The sequence below is a fragment of the Haematobia irritans genome, chromosome 1, assembly GCF_050003625.1.
Source record: "Haematobia irritans isolate KBUSLIRL chromosome 1, ASM5000362v1, whole genome shotgun sequence".
NCBI classification, from domain to species: domain Eukaryota; kingdom Metazoa; phylum Arthropoda; class Insecta; order Diptera; family Muscidae; genus Haematobia; species Haematobia irritans.
Window position 1 is genome coordinate 59,497,207 of NC_134397.1, and position 22,387 is coordinate 59,519,593.

The following is a 22,387-nucleotide window of genomic DNA, read 5'->3' on the forward strand; positions in this document are numbered from 1 at the left end:
ATCTTTCAGTTTGTGTGAGTGTGTGTCTGAGAGAAGGTAAGTGTATGCATGTATGCATCTCATAGTCATTAAGTTAAATGGTCAGTTACATATGTCATTGCTTGGGAGAAATGCAAAAAAAAATGGGAAATTACATCTACGAAATGTCTCAAACGCATCCTATTCCTAAATGTTCACCACTCACCCAATCTCATTTAGAGGTAAAAGAACACCACAAAAAGAGTAAGAGGAAAATCTGAGATGAATTCAAAGCCGGCTTGGTGTCTGGCTCTGTAAATATGAGAATTTTGGGTAATTGGCAAAAAAAAAAAAACAAAGAATTAAAGCACAGCTCTTGTGTGTGCCTACACTCTCTATGAGAGATCTACACTCTCACTCACCATGGCCTTTGATTGATTTTCACATTTCACTGATAGGGACCGAAAGAAAGAAATCTTAAACCGAACTTTGTGAGTTTTCAAGATCAGTAGCATTTTGAATCGCGAGAGTAACGCATAAAGTTTTTCGAAAACGTCGGCAATGAAAGTGAAGTGCGCGCTTCATTGGAATACTTAAATTTTTTACTTATCATTTTTTAAACCCCACAAAATTTAAGGGGGAGACCTTTGGTGAAAAGATAATAAATCTATGTCTTTTAAGAAGCTGACGCAAAGAAGATCTCTCTAATCGATCAATTTATTGAGGATAATCAAATAAAAGTGGAAATTTAAAGCAAATGTGACAAAAGCAACGGTTAAAATAAAAAAAATATCATTTACAATTTCTTAACAGGAAATTGTACAAAAAAAACCCGCAATTTAAAGCAAATGAAACGCTCTACTCGTTATCGCTAAAATTTCAAACGGTCATAATATTAAAATTTTTTCAAATCCGAAACTGAAAAAAGCAGCAAACAAAACAAAAATTATCTCAATTTGTTGTAGATAAAGTGCAACGACCGACTCATCATCCATACCATCGATTTGTTGTAGTCTCCCTTGCTAAAGCAAGTGGAAGAAATCAAGTGAAACTTGAAAGAAAATCCCTAGCGACCGGAAAAAATAAAACACCTCCTAAAGATCGATCGTATTTCTGTGCAGCCGAAAATATGAAGCACTTAAAGTGCTCAGTGTTAGTGTGTATGTGTTATCGTAACTTTTGCAAATAAAAAAAAATAGTTTTATTTTTTGTTTCTTATGAAATTTTAAAAAATAAAATCAAACAATGACGTCACTCTTAGGGTCTTTCCATCTTGTATTAAAAAATATTTAAAGAAAATGACGAGTGCTTGCGCTCTCGTATTCTTGATAAACTTTACCCTTAAGCCGGCAGAGAAATGGGATGCATATTGAATTTGTCATTTCATTTGTACACACACAGATTTCATTCATATTAAAATTAAATAATTGAATTTTAAATGAATTGCTTTCAAATAATATTTAATATTTGGAACATTATCGATTTGAAATATCAATTAATTTGAGTTATGGACCAATTGGGTTTGATAACCTAACCTAATTGGTAGAATTCACATATCCCGGTGATTTTGGTATAAGGAAAAGCAATTTAGAAAGCAATTTAGGACTTGACCGATTCGAAATATTAATTAAATTGAGTTATGAACCACTTGGCATTGATAACCAAATCTAATTGGTAGAATTCACATATCCTGGTGATTTAAGTATAAGGAAAAGTAATTTAGAAATTAGAAAATGTTCTTTTTGGATCCGGAAGTGGTGCAAAATTGGCGCAGAAGCGATGAATTTAACATGGGCTTGTCATAGGATGGATGTTAGCCATTTCAACAGCTGTTGCACTGAATTTGCATCACTTCTTAAGGTGTCATCTTAATTCAATATTTTGGATATTAATTAAAAAGTTTTATGATATTTTGCAAAATATTTTTTATAATTTTTTATGCATTCTAACGCTTGTAAACGTGGCAACGTTTGACCGCAAAATTTTTTAAAAATTCGCAATTCTAGAAAGGATTTAGCATTTTTTTTCGACAAAACTTTAATAATTTGTACTAATTTATTAATTCTTACTCTGTTTTTGACCTATTAGAAACAAAACAAGTAAGTAAAGTCTAAAGCCGGGCGGGACCGAATATATTATACCCTTCACCGTTATGTAGACCAAAATTTGTGTTACCATCTCAACTCCTTCAAATTTGTTGGGAGTTATTATCAAGGTTTATATTCCCATATACAAATATTTATATCTGAAACGATTTGGAGAACATTTTTTGTACTTCTACAAAATCGCTAGAATTAAAAATTAAATGGGCTAACACCCTGAGATGAAACACAATGTTAGTAAAAACAAGTATATACAGCAGTAAGTTCGGCCGGGCCGAATCTTAAATACCCACCACCATGAACCAATTATTAGGGTTTCCTTTGAAATTTCCCGAGGGCTTGAGGACACTTCCCGATGATAAATTTAAAGATTTCACCTATGAGGACTATATCAGATTCTGGATTTAGTTCTAAATTTCAGGCAAATTGGATAAAAACTACGAATTCTATAAGCCCAAAAAGAAAAATCGGGAGATCGGTTTATATGGGGACTATACCAAAACATGGACCGCTACTCACCATTTTTGACACACCTCTTTATGGTTCTAAAATACCTCTAGAATTTGAAATTGAGGCAAATTGGATAAAAACTACGGATTCTATAAGCCCAAGAAGTAAAGTCGGGAGATCGGTCTATATGGGGGCTATACCAAAACATGCACTGACACTCACCATTTTTGGCACACCTCTTCAAGGTTCCAAAATACCTCTAGATTTTCAATTTCGCGCAAATTGGATGAAAACTAGGTTTCTATAAGCTTGGGGTCTTTCGCTTATAGAAACCTAGGAATGACAAACTTATTATACCCCGTCACCATTCTATGGTGGTGGGTATAAAAATATGGGAAATATAAAGCTAGAGCAATTTTGATGCAATTGTACAAAAGAGCATTTATGATTTATCGGGCGATACATATGTATTCGAGATATAGGACAATTTGAGTAATATTTACAATTTTGCTACTCAGCAGTAGGAATTTTTCAAGGATATTGGTTAAATCTCACAAAGATATGTGGTCAATTGTGGGTTGTGATATATTATTTGGCCAATTCGGGCGATATTTCCGCAAGTCGGAGCTTTATTGAAAATTCTACCATTCTGTGGAAAGTTTGGCATTACAGTGTGTAGAATATGACTACGATATGGGGAAATCATCACAGAATTTTGTGTAAAATGTGGGTATTTTGGCCATATTAGATCAAGATGGCACACTTAAATAGCATATTAAATGTATTCTCTGTGGAATCTATCGAGTCAATTTAGACCCATTGAAATGGGTCTAAAATATGAAACATTCTACCATATTTCCCCTACTCTGGCGTACATGGGAGCTATATCTAAATATTAACCGATTTTGACCAAATTTGACATGCATAGTTAGAATAATAATCCTGCTATCTCAACAAAAAACGTAAATGGGAGAATAATTTTGGCCTCCGTGGTCATATGGGTGTAAATCGGGCGAAAGATATATATGGGAGCTATATCTAAATCTGAACCGATTTTAACCAAATTTGGCACACTTAACGGCACTATTAAACGTACTCCTTATGCAAAATTTGAAGCAAGTCAGGGAAAAACTCTGGCTTTTGAAGCCATATAAGTGCAAATCGGACGAAAGATATATATGGGAGCTATATCAAAATATGAACCGATTTGAACCAAATTTGACACGCTTAACGATACTATTAAACGTACTCCTTGTGCAAAATTTGAAGCAAATCAGGGCAAACCTCTGGCTTTTGAGGCCATATGAGTCTAAATCGGGTGAAAGATATATATGGGAGCCATATCTAAATCTGAACTGATATCTATCTAAATCTGAACTGAACCAAATTTAGCACACTGAATAATACTCTTAAACATACTCCTTGTGCAAAATTTTAAGCAAATCAGGGCAAAACTCTGGCTTTTGCGGTCATATTAGTCGAAATCGGACGAAAGATATATATGGGAGTTATATCTAAGTCTGAACCTATTTCAACCAAATTTAGCACAATTAACAATACTATTAAACGTGCTTCTTGTGCAAAATTTGAAGAAAAACAGGACAAAACTCTGGCTTTTTTGGCCATATAAGTTCAAATCGGATGAAAGATATATATGGGAGCTATATCTGAGTCTGAACCGATTTGGCTGATATTTTGCATATCTTACGAAAGCCCCAAAATATTTGGCTGCCCGAAATTTTGAGAAAATACGTTGATAAATACGTCAATTATGACCAGATCGGTGATAAATATATATGGCAGCTATATCTAAATCTGAACCGATTTTTTCTAAATCAATAGCGATTGTCTTTTAGCCAATGTAAAACTCTGTGCCAAATTTGAGGACGATCGAGTTGTACTTTGCACACAAAATTATATATACAGACAGACGGACATCGCTAATCGACTCAGAATTTAATTCTAAGACGATCGGTATACTAAACGATCTCAGACTTTTCCTTCTTGGCGTTACATATAAATGAACAAACTTATTATACCATGTACCACAGTAGTGGTGAAGGGTATAAAAAGTTAAATATGAAAAATTATAAAAAATTGAATTAGAAGAGCTTCTTGTGTAGTTAAAATAAAGAAAATCTTTGGGAGAACGTTTTTAGAAGTGCTTTTAAAGTTGTGCCTTTAGAAGAGCATCCAATTTTTTTTTGCTGGGATATTAATATATTATAATATTATTATAATAATATTTATATCAATGAAGAAGGAACATAATTGTATTATCAAAACGGAATGCGGGCAGTTTATTGCGATGATGAACTTAAACAAAACTTTATATATCCGAAAACTCGGAAACAGAGAATGAAGCCACCGAGCCGCGCCGCTGATTTTAGCCGCCGCCGACCTTCTTGTGGCAAGTCGATACCGCGCCGAATATGTCGACTCATCTCGACCCAAATTTAGCCGCCAATTACTCAAGAATTTTTATTAAAAATAAAAAGATGTATTAATAATTGTTGTATTTCTTATTTGATGGCAAAAATTCTCCAGATCTGGCCCCCAACGACTTTTTTTTGTTCTCTGACCTCAAAAGGATGCTCGCAGAGAAAAAATATGGCTGCAATAAAGAGGTGATCGCCGAAACTGAGGCCTATTTTGAGGCAAACCCGAAGGAGTACTACCAAACTGGTATCAAAAAATTGGAAAGTCGTTATAATCGTTGTATCGCTCTTGAAGCGAACTATGTTAGGTTAGGTTAGGTGGCAGCCCGATGTAACAGGCTCACTTAGACTATTCAGTCCATTGTGATACCACATTGGTGAACTTCTCTCTTATCACTGAGTGCTGCCCGATTCCATGTTAAGCTCAATGACAAGGGACCTCCTTTTTATAGCCGAGTCCGAACGGCATTCCACATTGCAGTGAAACCACTTAGAGAAGGTTTGAAACCCTCAGAAATGTCACCAGCATTACTGAGGTGGGATAATCCACCGCTGAAAAACGTTTTGGTGTTCGGTCGAAGCAGGAATCGAACCCACGACCTTGTGTATGCAAGGCGGGCATGCTAACCATTGCACCACGGTGGCTCCCAAGCGAACTATGTTGAATAATAACGAATTTTGACAAAAAATGTGTTTTTCTTTGTTAGACCGGGGACTTATCAGCCAACCAGTTAACTTTATTTTAGTCATGAAAATTAGTTAATTTTAAGTCAAATGTGAGAAGAGTTTTCTTCTAATTTTTTTTCTTTTTATTTTTTTCTTACTTAATGACGTGGACTAAAAATGAATAAGAAAGTTGTATACACTCAAAAAAAGGTTTACTTGGATCCAAAGATTTTGACCTTCCTTTAAGGATTTTGGTATTGCTTCCCAGCCATTTGCTTCTTTAAAATAAAGCAATTTTTTTGTGACCTATCTGGCTTTAAATCTAGGACCAATAAAATTAAAATTAGGATACAGATCTTATTTATTAAATTTTCATTCTATTTTCGCGGTTTATTAATAAAGGTACTCACGTACAAATAAATGCCAGTTAAAAAATCCAAATTATAACGGATACTTCAAAGTACAAATGTTTTCTTGATTCCAAAAAAAAAAAAAAAAAAACTTAAAACCAAAGACGCTAAATCCTCAAAATAAGTTTTAGCCTATATTTGAAGTGTTTTTATCTTAAATGTAAATTTTCAATATTTCAGTTAATTTAACGACAGTTTCTTTAAATCAAAAATGTGTTTCTTTACTTTAAGGAAAATTAACCTTAGTTCAAAGACATGCGACTTTAACAAAGGGACGCAGATTTACAAAATTTGTGTCCTAGATTTAATGAAAAAAATTTTGAAGCAACGATTATAAACTTTATTTTAATTAAAATTTCATTATTTTAAAGGAATTTGTCCTTAATATTTTGTAAATTTCGCTTCCTAAATTTTAGGTTGCGTAATCTTTAATATCACGTAAATACTTTTTTCAGTGTACAAATGAAATATACAGTTTTATTGCATTTTCATAAAGACTAACTCAAAAAACAATCTTTTCTGGCTAATTGCATTTTCTTTCACATCTTTCTCACTTCCACGAGGTTTTTTAGTTCTTAGCGCCTTTTTCTGTAATACAAACAATGTAGAAGAAATTATACGATTTTATAAATTTTTAAAATTTTACCTTTCGCCTGGACAGAGAATCGAATTTAACAGAAACAAACATTTAGTTGGGCAGTGGGTGCAGTGGGTGCTACGTCCGACTGGCATGCCAAGGGTCGTGGGTTCGAGCCCTGCTCCGACCGAACACCAAAAAGTTTTTTTTTACTTATATTCCAGATATGTTCGAAAGATTCCGAAAAGATGTTCAACATTACATATTACTATATTAAATTTTTACTATGAACTGTAAAATGTGTCTTATTAAAGACTTAAAGTCAGAAAAGAACAGTGCTTGATATAAACAAATGGACTGTGTTGTTGGTTCAAAAATATTTTTTTTTTGTGAAAAAATAAAAATTTTGTAACAAACGATTTTTTTTTTTGGTGATAAAAGTTTAAAATTTTCGAAGGAATTCAAAAAACTCTATCAAAAGAAAAACGTTTTCGGTACACGTTTTCCAAACGTTTTTTTTTTCTTTGCGTGTACAGTTTGTAACCAAACACTCTATCCACTGGGCCATGTAGTTCTTCTTGTCATACACGTAGAGAAGCAATATTTTCACCCCAAACATGTATGAAGAGCAAAATGTTATTTTTGGATGGTGTAGATGGAATATTTTTGTCGTGAAAATGTTGTATGAGCTTGAAATATGTTTGGAGTGTTCTCTGGGTGTACAACATACAGCATTTGGAAGGGACAATTTTATATATGCTGCAAAAATCTATTTTGAAAGTAGTGGACACTCACGATTGCCTAAATTTTGTCCAGAGTTTTCAGAGTGTTCAATTTTGAGAGGTTTCACTGTACTATATTAAATTTTTACTACGAAATCTCAAAATGTGTCTTATGATAGGATATGAGGCCAGAAAAGAACAGTGCTTTATATAAACGAAATGGACTATGATTTTGGAATAAAAAGTTTGTTTTTCTTTGCGTGTATTAAGAAACTTTTTTGGGTTTATTTAAGGATAAAATAATCTTCAAATTTGCTGAGATATATGAAAATCCTTTATGGATTTTTGGATTTGTTTCTTTAACTAATTTTTTTCTGTGCGTATTGAAAATGAAATGACAAATAAATTACAGATTGATTATTTTATGGAAAACTGAAATTTAAAATTATTTTCGCAGATTTGTTTTTATTATTCCCCGTTTCACAAAATGCATTCAATATCATTGGAATTAACAAACAAATGCTCTACGAATATGTGGGCACAGTGCAAGTTGGAGCAAAAGCTCCACAAGACGAAGAACTGCCAGCGCCACCAACTTCAGGTTGGATAGTGAGAGGAAAACTTACGCTACAAAGACAAAATAATAGCACATTGGCGGCAGCGGTAAGTTATTATTATGTATTTATTAAATTGAATGTTCTATTTCAGGTATATGGAAATTTTAGATTTTTGATATTTAATTTACATTCGAAATGTGAAAAAATATATTGCTTACATTTGAGAATATATTTTTTTGATACATTTTCTTAAAATAAAGTTTATAAGTTTGGTTAATAGAATACTCGCCTTTGAGTTTTGTATCCTTCCTTCAAAGTCGATTGTCTTTGAAATAAGACATAGTGTTCTTAAAATAAGAAAAAAGTAAGGAAAGTCTAAAGTCGGGCGGGGCCGACTATATTATATCCTGCACCACTTTGTAGATCCACATTTTCGATACCATATCAAATCCGTCAAATGTGTTGGGTGCTATATATAAAGGTTTTTGTTCTCCTATACATACTCGATCTGGACAATATTTGTTAGACTTCTAAAGAAACTTAAAAATTTCAGTCGGCTAATCCCCTGGGATGGAACACAATATTAGATAAAAACAAGTAAGGAAAGTCTAAAGTCGGGCGGGGCCGACTATATTATACCCTGCACCACTTTATAGGTCTAAATTTCGATACCATATCACATCCGTCAAATGTGTTGGGGGCTATATATAAAGGTTTGTCCCAAATACATACATTTAAATATCACTCGATGTGGACATAATTTGATAGACTTCTACAAAATCTATAGACTCAAAATTTAAGTCGGCTAATGCACTAGGGTGGAACACAATGTTAGTAGGTTAGGTTAGGTTAAAGTGGCAGCCCGATTAAGATTCAGGCTCACTTAGACTATTCAGTCCATTGTGATACCACATTAACTAAAAGTACCTATTACATATGGGCACTTCTAGTTTTAACCGCTGAACCTTCTTGATTATTTTTCTTTGTTGAACCAACCAGATTGTTCCAAAAACATTAGCAGACTGCTTAAGTTAACGTTTTCCAGATCCGCCAGTAATCTGAAGCTATATGCTCCTAAAAGTTGCTTGCGCTTTACACAAAATGCAGGACACTCACACAAGAGGTGTTTAATTGATTCTTTTTCCTCCGCATCATGACAGCTCATACAATAGTCATTATACTTCGCGCCAATAGTTTTTGCAAATTCGCCTATCAGGCAGCGACCCGTTATAGCAGATATCAGGAGTGATATCTGACGTCTCGAGAACATTAGCATATCTAGTGTGCGGTTTAAGTTGAAATGGGGCCATATTTGCTTGGTGTCGTTACAACCCTTGCAATTCTCCCATCGAACATTTGCCATCATAACAGCCTTCTCACGCAGCATGATCTTGCAGGTAGCTAGGGGCATACCAACAAATTCTAGTTCCCCTGGAATATGTAAGGTAGTCCCTAGCCTTGCCAACTCATCCGCAGTTCCCCGGTATGTTCCTATGGCCAGGCACCCATATTAGGTGAATATTGTACTGCTCAGCCATCTCATTGAGAGATTTGCGGCAATCGATGGCCGTTTTCGAGTTGAGGAACACAGAGTCCAAGGATTTTATTGCAGGTTGACTGTCTGAGTATATATTAATGCCCACATTTTTTGGAACATTACTTCTCAGCCAATTCGCCACCTCTCTTATTGCTAATATTTCAGCCTGAAAAACACTACAGTGATTAGGTAATCTTTTCGCTATTTGAAGTTCCAGATCATTAGAATATACTCCGAAACCCACTTGTCCATCCAATTTGGAGCCATCAGTGTAGAAATCTATATATTCTTTATTCCCCGGGGTCTGTGTGCACCACGCCTCACTGTTGGGGATTAGAGTCTCAAACTTTTTGTCGAAAAGTGGACTCGCCAAAGTGTAATCCACTACTTTAGGCACATCTGACATTATTTTGAGGACAGAACTGTGACCGTAACCATTTTCCGACCACAGCGATAGTTTGCGCAACCGCACAGCCGTTGTTGCAGCTGACTGTTTGGCCAAAATGTCTAAAGGCAATAGATGCAGCATGACATTAAGGGAATTTGTTCCTGTCTTGCTGAATGCGCCTGAAATACACAAACACGCCATACGCTGAACTTTATCTAAACCAGTCGGTTTCTGAAGTGCCGGCCACCAGACTACAACACCATATAGCATTATAGGTCTAACCACTGCCGTGTATAGCCAATGCACAATTTTTGGTTTTAGTCCCCACTTTTTTCCTATTGCCTTTTTGCACGAGTACAAAGCTATAGTTGCCTTCCTCGCCCTTTCTTCAATATTAAGCTTAAAGTTCAGCTTCCTGTCCAAAATAACGCCAAGGTATTTTGCACAATCACCAAAGGGAATTTCAATACCCCCTAAGGAAATAGGCCTAACCGTGGGAGTTTTGCGATCTTTGCAGTACATGACTAATTCTGTCTTTGCAGGATTTACCCCAAGACCATTGTCTTTCGCCCATTGTTCAGTCATCCGGAGGGCCCTCTGAATAATATCTCTGATTGTGGATGGGAATTTTCCCCTGACTGCCAGAGCTACATCATCTGCGTATGCCACCACTTTTATCCTTTCTTTTTCTAGAGTAACCAGAAGGCTATTTATAGCAACATTCCAAAGAAGAGGTGATAGAACTCCTCCTTGGGGAGTGCCTCTGTTCACATACTTTTGTATGTTTGCTTGTCCTAGTGTGGCTGAAATACGTCTCTTCATTAGCAGTTCGTCTAACAGCCTGAGTATACATGGATCAACATTCAGAGTTGTCAGTCCATTTAATATCGAGCTCGGATGGACATTATTGAACGCCCCTTCGATGTCTAGAAACGCCACGATTGTGTATTCTTTGACAGATAGTGAGCTTTCAATAAAGCTGACTAGTTCATGTAGTGCGGTCTCAGTAGACCTGCCCTTCGAGTATGCATGCTGTCGTTTCGAGAACAAACTTGAATCGATGCTAGTTCTAAGATAAATATCTATCATCCTCTCCAGGGTCTTAAGTAGGAATGAGGATAAGCTGATTGGTCGGAAATCCTTCGCCCTCGAGTGAGAGGCTTTTCCCGCTTTAGGTATGAAAACGACTTTTGTTTCCCTCCACTTTCCTGGGATATATGATAAGTTGATACATCCTTTATATATCACCGACAACCAGGGGATAATTTTGTCAGTTACAGCTTGTAACTCCGCCGGAGTAATTCCATCAGGTCCAGGGGATTTGAATGGTCCAAAGCTATTTAGCGCCCATCTTATTCTAGTTTCCGATACAATTTCCTCGACAGGAAACGACCGCTGAGTAACTGTGGCACCGCCAGTACATGGTTCAACCGTCTGATTTCCAGGAAAATGTGTGTCCAATAGTACCTCCAGCGTCTCCTCACTGGACGTTGTCCAATTGCCCTCCGATGTTTTAATGAAACCTGGAGCGGAGTTGGTGGATGCTAGAACCTTCCGTAGTCTGGAAGCCTCGGACGTATTCTCAATACTGCTGCAGTAAGCATTCCAAGAGTTATGCTGAGCCTTTCTCAGTTCTCGCTTGTATCCTCTCAGATTCTTCTTGTAAGCGTCCCAGTCCTCAGGGGCTCTGGTGGACTTTGCCTTGTTAAAGAGCTTCCTGCAGGATTTCCTCATATTACTTATTTCCGTAGACCACCATGGTGGTCGATGTTTCCCCCTTGGCTTTCCTCTAGGGCATGCAGCTTTCAGTGAGATGTTGAAGGCCTTAGTAATCCGCTCCACTGCGTGTTCGATATCTTGTACATTTCTCATATTTGTCTCTGTTATTTCCGGTATCATCATATTGAACGATTCCCTATACATATTCCAGTCAGCTTTCCTAACATTTGGCGGAAATATGATCTTGGTGATATGAACATCAAATTTGAAACTGATGTAGCGATGATCTGAGAAGCTGTGTTCACTTAAAACCTGCCAATCAGATATCATTTCATTCAGTTCTTGCGAGGCCAAGGTGATGTCCAAAACCTCTTGCCTGTTTTTAGTGACAAAGGTTGGGACATCTCCCTTGTTGCAAACTACCAGATTAGTACGCAAAATAAACTCTATTAGCGACTCTCCCCTTGCATTAGTATCACTACTTCCCCATATACTATGATGCGCATTCGCATCGCATCCCATAATGAGTTTCGTCTTTGTTTTCAGTGACTCCTCCACTAAGGTCTTAACGGCATATGGAGGCATCTCCCTGTCATGTCCCATGTAGACCGAAGATACCCAATATTTGCATTTGTCTATTTCTAAACTTGCAACGACAGTGTCTGTATTGCACATTGAAGGAAGCAGAAACAAATTGAGCTCGTTTTTAGCAATTATACAGGCTCGATTTACATCATTACCAGTATACTGCAATAGTTTGAACCCCGGAGTACTTAATTCACATATTTTGTTTTTATAAACATATGGTTCTTGAATAAGAACTATATCTATGTCCCCTTTCATCAGGAGAACTTTTAAGGCAGCACATGCAGCCTTACAATGATGAAGATTTATCTGGAGGATCCGTAGGACCATCGAGATTTTCAACAACCGTCACATCAGCCGCTTCAATCGAGTCATCAAGAATGTCCTCGTCAGAGATATCGGTGACTCTCGCAATAACCATAGGTTCAACTTTGGTGAGTTCTGAGGCAGTAGAAGCCTCCTCACGCATACGGTATCTATCCATGTCTTCAAATGTCTTGGTATCCCCCTCGACTTCGCAAGAGGATCCGCTTACTTCTGATTCAGACAGAGGCTTGTCCATTTCTGAATCCTTTAGCTGATCGTTTTTATACACCTTCATTTGGATATAATGAAAGCCATAACATACACGGCCCTGGGACTTTGCTAGATGTGGCAAAGACTGAGTGTTCAATATAAACACTGCATGCCGTCTTGGCCCATCCACTTCATCCAAACGGCCAACCTTCCAATCAGCTGTTGGAAGATCTGGATTGCATTGTTTCAGTCTATTTAAAATAGATTCAGGGTCAGGAGGGTTTGCAGGTATCCACGCATGTGCTCTTGGTCTAGCCGGTATGTCTTTCTTCTCGACTAACTCTAGAGCAGCTCCTTCCCAAACTTCACCAATTAGTATCAGAGCAGCTTTAAAACATTCTATAGACCTCTGGTCCTCAAATGCGACTAGCTTAAATCGTCCTTGATACCAACCAGCCTCTTGGTGTCGAGGATCTGGGCCGGGAAACTTTTCCAGCACCTGTGAGTAGACGCCAGACAAAGCATTCTCAATTTCCCCCCATTTTTGCTTTGGAACCATACCGTCCAATGCTCCTTTATTTATGATAGCCATCACAAGGCTGTCTTTAGCAACTGAGGCAAACGATCGTTGATCCCTTTTGGAGGATGGCAGCTCATGCGGTGATCGTTCCCTTTTTCCAGCCTCAAGAATTCCTTGAGCCCATTTTAAGGAATCGCTTTGTTTAGCCAACAACGTGCTTGGGTCGACTGATCCTAATTTCTTTAGGATAAACAAAGCATTTCTGCGTTCTTTGAATCTCTTTCGTGAGGGATTACCTCCTTTTGATGCCGTTACCTTGGAAAAGGTCCGACTTGTCAAATTGTCGCCACCTGTCGACCCGTCTACAGGTCGACTAATTGGGCCTAACTCTTGGTCATTGCCCAAATTTATAACTCCAGTCGATACCCGTCCACTGGGCCCTGAAGTTAGCAACCCAGTGGATGTCTTTGAATTTCTCTGCATGGTGGCCTAATATCCCACCACACTTGAAATTCGTAGTAGGTACTTATTACGATGATTTTATCCGCTATTAAAAACACGTCCGTTCCGTTCGACGGTTGAAATATATCGTTATATATATGTTAGTAAAAAATATATATGTTAGTAAAAAATATGGGAAACATTTAAATCTGAAGCAATTTTAAGGAAACTTCGCAAAAGTTTATTTATGATTTATCGCTCGATATATATGTATTAGAAGTTTAGGAAAATTAGAGTCGTTTTTACAACTTTTCGACTAAGCAGTGCTGATTTTACAAGGAAAATGTTGGTATTTTGACCATTTTTGTCGAAATCAGAAAACACATATATATGGGAGCTATATCTAAATCTGAACCAATTTCAACCAAATTTGGCACGCATAGCTACATTGCTAATTCTACTCCCTGTGCAAAATTTCATCTAAATCGTAGTTAAAAATTGGCTTCTGTGGTCCTATGAGTGTAAATCGGGCGAAAGATATATATGGGAGCTATATCTAAATGTGAACCGATTTCTTCCAAAATCAATAGGGTTCTATTCTGACCCAAAACAGGAACATGTGCCAAATTTGAAGTCGATTGGACTTAAACTGCGACCTAGACTTTGATCACAAAAATGTGTTCACAGACAGACGGACGGACAGACGGACATGGTTATATCGACTCAGGGAACCACCCCGAGCATTATTGCCAAAGACACCATGTGTCTATCTCGTCTCCTTCTGGGTGTTACAAACATATGCACTAACTTATAATACCCTGTTCCACAGTGTGGCGCACGGTATAAATATGGGAACATTTAAATCTGAAGCAATTATGTTATTCGGCAACTTCGCTAAAGTGTATTTATGTTTTATCGGTCGATAGCTACGTATTATAAGTATAGGAAAATTTAAGTCATTCTTTCAAGTTTCCGACTTACCAATGGCGATTTTACAAGGAAAATGTTGGTATACTGACCATTTTTGTCGAAATAAGAAAAACATATATGCGAGCTACATCTAAATCTGAACCAATTTCAACCAAATTTGGCACGCATAGCTACATTGCTAATTCTACTCCCTGTGCAAAATTTCAACTAAATCGGAGTTAAAAATTGGCCTCTGTCGTCATATGAGTGTAAATTGGGCGAAAGCTATATATGGGAGATATATCTAAATCTGAACCGATTTCAACCAAATTTGGCACGCATAGCCACAATGCTAATTGTACTCCCTATGCAAAATTTCAACTAAATGGGAGTTAAAAATTAACCTCTGTGGTCATATGAGTGTAAATCGGGCGAAAGCTATATATGGGAGATATATCTAAATTGAACCGATTTCAACCAAATTTGGCATGAATAGTTATAATCAGGGCTGTGGAGTCGAGCCAATTTTACTCGACTCCGACCCCAGCATTTTTCATCAGCTCGACTCCGACTCCGACTCTGGAGTCGACTCCGGCTAATATAACTAAATCTCATTTTAATACCACTAATTTGTAGTTCTATTTTGGGGGTACCGTAAGTGGATCTAAGTAAAGTATCGTATTTATTTATTTATGTGTGCAAAAAAAGGTCTTAATTTAACATTAGATGCCAATTGAACTCTATATTTCAAATTTTGGGCAATGTTTAATAAATAAAATAATGATATAAATACCCATCATAATATGAGAAGATACCAACAGTATATGTATTTGTGGACCAAAATTTTTGATACTATCTCAAATCCTTTAAATTTGTTGCGAGCTATATAAAGGTTTATATTACCATATGCATGAATTTGAATCTGAATCCATTTAGGCAAAATTGTATATACTTCTACAAAATCTATGTACTTAAAATTTAAAACTAACGTTATGGGACGTAACACAATTTTAACAAAAAATAAAAATGCAAGGAAAGTCTAAAGTCGGGCGGGCCGATTATAATATACTCTGCACAACTTTGTATTTCGATCTACATTTTGATAAAATCTCAAATCAGACTTTTACAAAATCTCGGGCAATATTTTGGAAATATTTATAATTGTTTAGACAATTTCGTAAAAATGCATTTATGATTCATTCATTGAAAAATTTGAAAATTTGAGTCATTTCTACAAGTTTTCAACTTAGCATTGAGTATCAGTGAGCATACAATTTTGGTAAAATTTTTGTCTAGTAAATAAAATTTTGCAAAATTTTCTACAGAAACAAAATTTTGACAAAATTTTCTATAGAAATAAAATTTTGGCAAAAGTTTCTATAGAAATAAAATTTTGAATAAAATTTTTATAGAAATAAAATTTGGCAAAATGTTTTATAGAAATAAAAGTTGAAAAAATTATCAATAGAAATACAATTAAAAGAAAAAGTTGTGTAGCAAACTAAATTTTGCAAAATTTTCTATAGAAATAAAATTTTGCAAAATATTCTATAGAAACAAAATTTTGACTAAATTTTCTATAGAAATAAAATTTTGACTAAATTTTATATAAAAAAAAATATTTCTTTAGTAATAAAACTTTGAATACATTTTTTATAGCAGTGAGTATCAGTGAGCATCAGTAAAAAAAAATTTAGAAAATTTGCTATAGAAATAAAATTTGAAAATTTTTTCTTATAGAAATAAAATTTTGAAAAAATTATCAATAAAAATACAATTTTAGATAAATTTTTGTGTAGTAAATAAAATTCTGCAAAATATTCTACAGAAACAAAATTTTGATTAAATTTTCTATAGAAATAAAATTTTGACAAAATTTTTACCAATTTTTCTAATAAAAAAATCTGTTACTATAAAATTTTGGCAAAATTTTCTATAGAAATAAAATTTTGACTTAAATTTTTATAGAAATAAAATTATCAATAGAAATAAAATTTTGAAAAAACTTTTGTGTAACAAACAAAATTTTGCAAAATTTTCTATAGAAATAAAATTTTGCAAAATATTCTATAGAAATAAAATTTTGCAAAATATTCTATAGAAATAAAATTTTGACTAAATTTTCTATAAAAAAAAATATTTCTATAGTCATAAAATTTTGAATAAATTTTGTATAGAAATAAAATTTTGACAAAATTTGCTATAGAAATAAAATTTTGACAAAACTTTTTATAGAAATAACATTTTGACAAAATTTTCTATAAAAAACAACTTTCAAAAAATTTTCTGTCAATATTACACATATGTATATGGTCTTAAAATAAAATTAAAAAAAATAATTTCGATTGTTCGAAATATTTCAAATAAATTGATATGGGCATTAAAATGGATCGATCCAGCCCATCTGCTAGTCTAACATTCTAGGAAACATAAAAAAATAGCCGTAATTGGAATTTGATTTTCATTTACAATCATGCTGTTCATTGATCGAATGAATAACGCAATGGAAACTAATTTGCGTAAAAACTTGCTTAGTTACAAAAATGTGAAGTGTTTTAAAAAATTTGGTTTAGCCGGAGTCGGAGTCGAGCAAAATTTTTACGACTCCGACTCCAGCAAAATCTTCAGACTCCGACTCCAAGACTCCGGCTCCACAGCCCTGGTTATAATGTTATTTCTACTCCCTATGCATAATTTTACGTAAATCGGATTACAACTTTGACCTCTGTGGTCATATGAGTAAAATCGGGGGAAAGATATATATGGGAGCTATATATAAATCTGAACCGATTTCTACCAAATTTGCCATGCATAGCTGCAATGTTAATTCCACTCCCTGTGCGAAATGTTAATTCCACTCCCTGTGCAAATTAGGGCAAAACTCTGGCTTCTGGGGCCATATAAGTGCATATCGGGCGAAAGATTTATATAGGAGCTTTATATAAATCTGAACCGATTTCAAACAAATTTGGCATGCATAGCTACAATATTAATTCTACTCCCTGTGCAAATTTTAAAGCAAATTAGGGTAAAACTCTGGCTTCTTGTAAAACTCTGCATATCGGTCGAAAGATATATATGGGAGCTATATCTAAATCTGAACCGATATCAACCAAATTTGGCACATTTTACGACACTGTCAATTGTACACCTTGTGCAAAATTTAAGGTAAGTCAGGCTGAAATTCTGGCTTCTGGGGCCATATAAGTGCATTGCCAAAGACACCATGCGTCTATCTCGTCACCTTCTGGGTGTTGCAAACATATACACTAACTTATAATACCATGTTCCACAGTGTAGTACAGGGTATACAAATGGAAATTGGTAAGAGGTAAAGTCACTAATCTTCAAAAATTACTAAAAATGAAAAAAAGGAGCTAGACTGACTCCAGCGGTTTAAAACCGGTTGGAACAAATGGTTTGTAGTTCAATGCCTTTGGCCTTTAGAGACAAATGGTAACAAATGGTAGAAAAGCTGTAACTATTATTAAAAAATATATATGGGTCAAGTACTTATTCCAGCTTTGCGGAACTCATGTTCTATATCGTGGAGTTCTGAGCTGACCACGATCACTAATCTATTGATAGAAAAATGCGCTATTTATACTAAATTGACAAAGATCTGTATATGGTCAGTACACTGAAAAAAGCATGCCCGGTTCCAAAGATTTTGTCCTTACTTTAACAATGTTGGTATTGATTCCGACCCACAGAAGCGGAGAATACAAGTAAGGATACTATTAAGACACAATTCTCTTTTAAATTTGGGTTTTGTGTACTTGCTTCTAGGAAGCAAATTTTAATTTTTGATTTTTTCAGCTTTTTTCTTCATATGCTATCAAAGTCCTTTAAAAACGAATTAACGACAACTTTATTTTCCAAATTCAGACTCGACTTCCAGTAGAAATTATGCTATGTTTCAAGTAAAAAACGTCTTTAAAATAAGTTGTTGAAAAACATGTCCTATTTTTGAACGATTTTATGCTTTGTAGTCAAGATGCAAATAGACAACAAATTTAAAGACAATTTCATTAATTTTAAAGAAATTTTCTAAATTATTAAAGTCAAATTGACCTTAGCCCAAATTTTTTTCTTTCATATTATGATACCCAGTTTTAAGTCAAATCAGTTAATTATAAGGACAATACGACTTCATTAAAAAATTTATCGACTTTTGGACAAGGAAAAAATCTTTATATTAGAGAGATGTGTCTTCTATGCTAAGCAAAATTTGCGTTTGTATTTCAAGGACATAAAATCTGTGACCTCACGACTATATTTTTTTCAGTGTAGTTATGGTCATCACATTCACATCATAGAAAAGAAAACTGCACAATTAAAATAAACGTGTTGATTTTTAATTCCATTTATTTTTAATAGAAACCCTTCAAGGCCAAACTTTGATAATGTAAATCATTTCCCGAGTCAAATTTATCATTTACGCCCATTTTCATGAACTTTTAAACCGCACTACGGACATATCTGACATATTGCTTATATATTCCATATGTCAGTTAGGATCTTAACTGCTGAAAAATTCTCAGTTAAAGTTAACCGGAGAGAAGATATTTCGATTTTATTTTCTGTTAACTAGGAGTTAAAACCTAACATAGCTACATGAAAATGACCGTTAGTTTGATTTTCCAATTCAAAATTGGATTACAAACAAAAAGCAGTTTAAACACAAATAACACTAGTTTACACTGAAAATATACACTTGATGAGAGTCAACTTTTCTTATGTATTTTGATGTAGTGAATTCGAAAAAATATGTTTGAGATATCCCGTTATTTTTAGTTTTTCGCTCTTTTTTCACTAAACAAATTATATCTCGAGTTAGAAATGGCCGATTATATCGTCATTTTCTGGCGGTCCATTGTAAAATACGATTTTTTTGAAAATTTTTGCCTTTTCGCATCGATATTGTTTGAACCACTTAACTTATCACAGATCCAATTATGAACGATTATTCGTCATCTTAATATCTGTCATTTAAGTACCAACAACCTGCGGAGCCTATTGGAAAAGCAAACTTCATCCGATTCAGTTGAAATTTAGTACGTGGTGTTAGTATGTGGTCTCTAACAATCATATCGGTCCATAATCATATATAGCCCCCATATAAACCGATCCCCAAATTTGACCTCCGGAGCCTCTTGGAGGAGCAAAATTCATCCGATTAAGTTGAAATTTTGTATTTTGTGTTAGTATATGGACACTAAAAACCAAATTGGCCCATATCGGCCCATATCCGAGTCGGCCTGGCAGAACTTACGTCCTATGACAAGCCCATGTTAAATTCATCGCTTTTGCGCCAATTTCGCACCACTTCCGGATCCAAACAGTACATTTTCACTACTTTTTTGGCGACGCTTTTTTTGCTGGGTATTGTTAATTCATTATATTGTGAGGGATACAGGGCCCAAAAGCTTTGTCAGTGTCCTTCATAATTTGCAATCAATTTCGAGAGTTTATTTTTTTCCCCCAATAGAAATCGCCATTAGTTACACCACGTCCATAACCTAGACATCTTTCTTCTACCCTAGCGTGTGGTATTTGTTTATCATTTTGGTTTTTTAAGTTATCTCACGACCAGTATTTACGATAAAGTTCGAAAATGTCAATTTACTTGTCGTTTCAAATTGAAATCAATTAGCAGTGATTTTATTTCGATTTTGCCACAACACCTTTTAACCTCATGCTGCTATACAATCGCCAATGGTGACGACAGACACCATTAAGAATCGTGTCAGCAATGATGATTGTAATAAAGGGCTTTCTATAATAAGTCTTATTTAGATATTCAAAGAAAAATGTAATTTTTTATAGAAATTATGAAGGGTTTTTTCATAATAAAGAGGAAGAAAAAATATCGTTTAGATGAAATTTTGTTTGTCCTATGTAAGATCTAATAACCCGCCGGACCATAAGCTTAACTAAACAAGCACACGTTGATGATGTAAAGAACAATAATAATTCTTGGGTTTTCCGATACCCACACTGAAAAAATATTTCGGTGAGGCAAAAGATTTCATGTCTTTAAAATACGAATGCGAATTTTGCTTATCATAGAAGACGCATTTCTCTGCTAAAGTTTTTTCTTGTGCAAAAGTCGTTTTGTCCTTATAGTTAAGTGATAGATTTAAAAATGTGTATCTTTAAATGAACGAAAATTTCGTAGAATTAAGTTCACCTTGGCCTTAATAATTGTGAAAAATTCTTCAAAATTAATGAAGTCGTCTTTATATTTGTTGACTTTCTGTATCTTGACTACAAAACAAAAACGCATTCAAAAATAGGAAATGTTTTTTAATACTTTATTTCAAAGACATTTTATACTTGAAACATATCACAATTTCTACTAGAAGTCCAGTCTGAATTTGGAAATTGAAGTTGTCGTTGACATGGTTTTAGAGGGCTTTAAAACTGAACATGAAGCTGAAAAAACTGTAAAGACAAAATCTTTACAGGACATGCTTTTGTTGAAAGTAGGTTGTGAAATTTTCTGTTATCAATAAGTTCTACCCTATTCGACGTTTAGCTTAATGATAAGAAGGACCATGAGAGTTCGAACTGCGTGTTACCAGCAGGTCTTTGGAGTAGAGCTTATTTTGCTCGTCTCCGACATTTCCCATATCCCTCTACTCCGACTCCGGGTAATGTAAGTAAATCCCATTTTAAAAGCCCTCCATTTGCAATTTTGTGGTGGAAGGTACCAAAAATGGACCGGCATAAGTTATATTATTTGCCATATTTATTTATGTGTCCAAAAGAGCACTAAAGTATTTTTTGTATCAAGTTTTAGGCCAATCGGCTCCTATGTTTAATAAATTAAATTACGATACAAGTCAATACGTATGTGGACATATACCAACAATCTTCACCGTATGTTTTTCTAAAATAACAAAATTTAAAGCAAGAAATTCGGATTCCGGAAATTTAGATATATATCATGGGTGTTATATATAAAGAAGTAAGTAAAGTTGAAAGTCGGGCCGGGCCGACTAAAGGGTGATACGGTCAAAATTTGGTCAAGGGAAAACGCGTGTAAATCAGTGAAATCGTTTATTTAAAAAATCAAATTAAATTTCTTTTTCAAGTTCAATTAGTATAAAATTCAGGAAAAATATTCAGTTAGGCCTTCGCTTTTCCAAATCCGAATTGCCGGGCCTCACGCTTGACACCTGCCATCAGATTTTGTACAGCCACCTTGTCCAACTTCTTCGCCGCAGAAAGCCAGTTTGCCTTGAACTGCTGCTCGTCCTTAGCAGTTTTTTTGGTCTTCTTTAGGTTCCGCTTGACAATAGCCCAGTATTTCTCAATTGGGCGGAGCTCTGGCGTGTTGGGGGGGTTTTTGTCCTTGGGAACCACCTGCACGTTGTTGGCGGCGTACCACTCCATGGCCTTTTTACCGTAATGGCAAGATGCCAAATCCGGCCAAAACAGTACGGAACAACCGTGTTTCTTCAGGAAAGGCAGCAGACGTTTTTTCAAACACTCTTTCACGTAAATTTCTTGGTTGACAGTCCCGGAAGCTATGAAAATGCTGCTTTTCAAGCCACAGGTACAGATGGCTTGCCAAACCACATATTTCTTTGCGAACTTTGACAGTTTTATGTGCTTGAAAATATCTGCTACCTTTCCCCTTCCTTTTGCCGTATAAAACTCCTGTCCCGGAAGCTGCTTGTAGTCGGCTTTGACGTAGGTTTCGTCGTCCATTACCACGCAGTCAAACTTCGTTAGCATCGTCGTGTACAGCCTCCGGGATCGCGCTTTGGCCGTCGTATTTTGTTTATCATCGCGATTTGGAGTCACTACCTTCTTGTAAGTCGATAGTCCGGCTCGTTTTTTGGCTCGATGCACGGTTGTAGACGATACACCCAGCTTATTTG

General features: G+C 35.3%; 1 protein-coding gene across 1 annotated transcript in view; it reads left to right on the forward strand.

Annotated features, from left to right (window-relative positions):
• The first annotated feature begins 478 nt into the window (after nucleotides 1–478).
• The window catches only part of cv-d (vitellogenin-like lipoprotein), an 88,310-nt gene continuing 66,401 nt past the window's right edge, over nucleotides 479–22,387 (forward strand). The window contains exons 1-2 of the mRNA XM_075290529.1: nucleotides 479–1,118; nucleotides 7,781–7,986. Coding sequence (XP_075146644.1) covers nucleotides 1,088–1,118; nucleotides 7,781–7,986 — 237 coding nt within the window. The 5' untranslated portion in view covers nucleotides 479–1,087. The remainder of the gene's footprint in view (nucleotides 1,119–7,780; nucleotides 7,987–22,387) is intronic.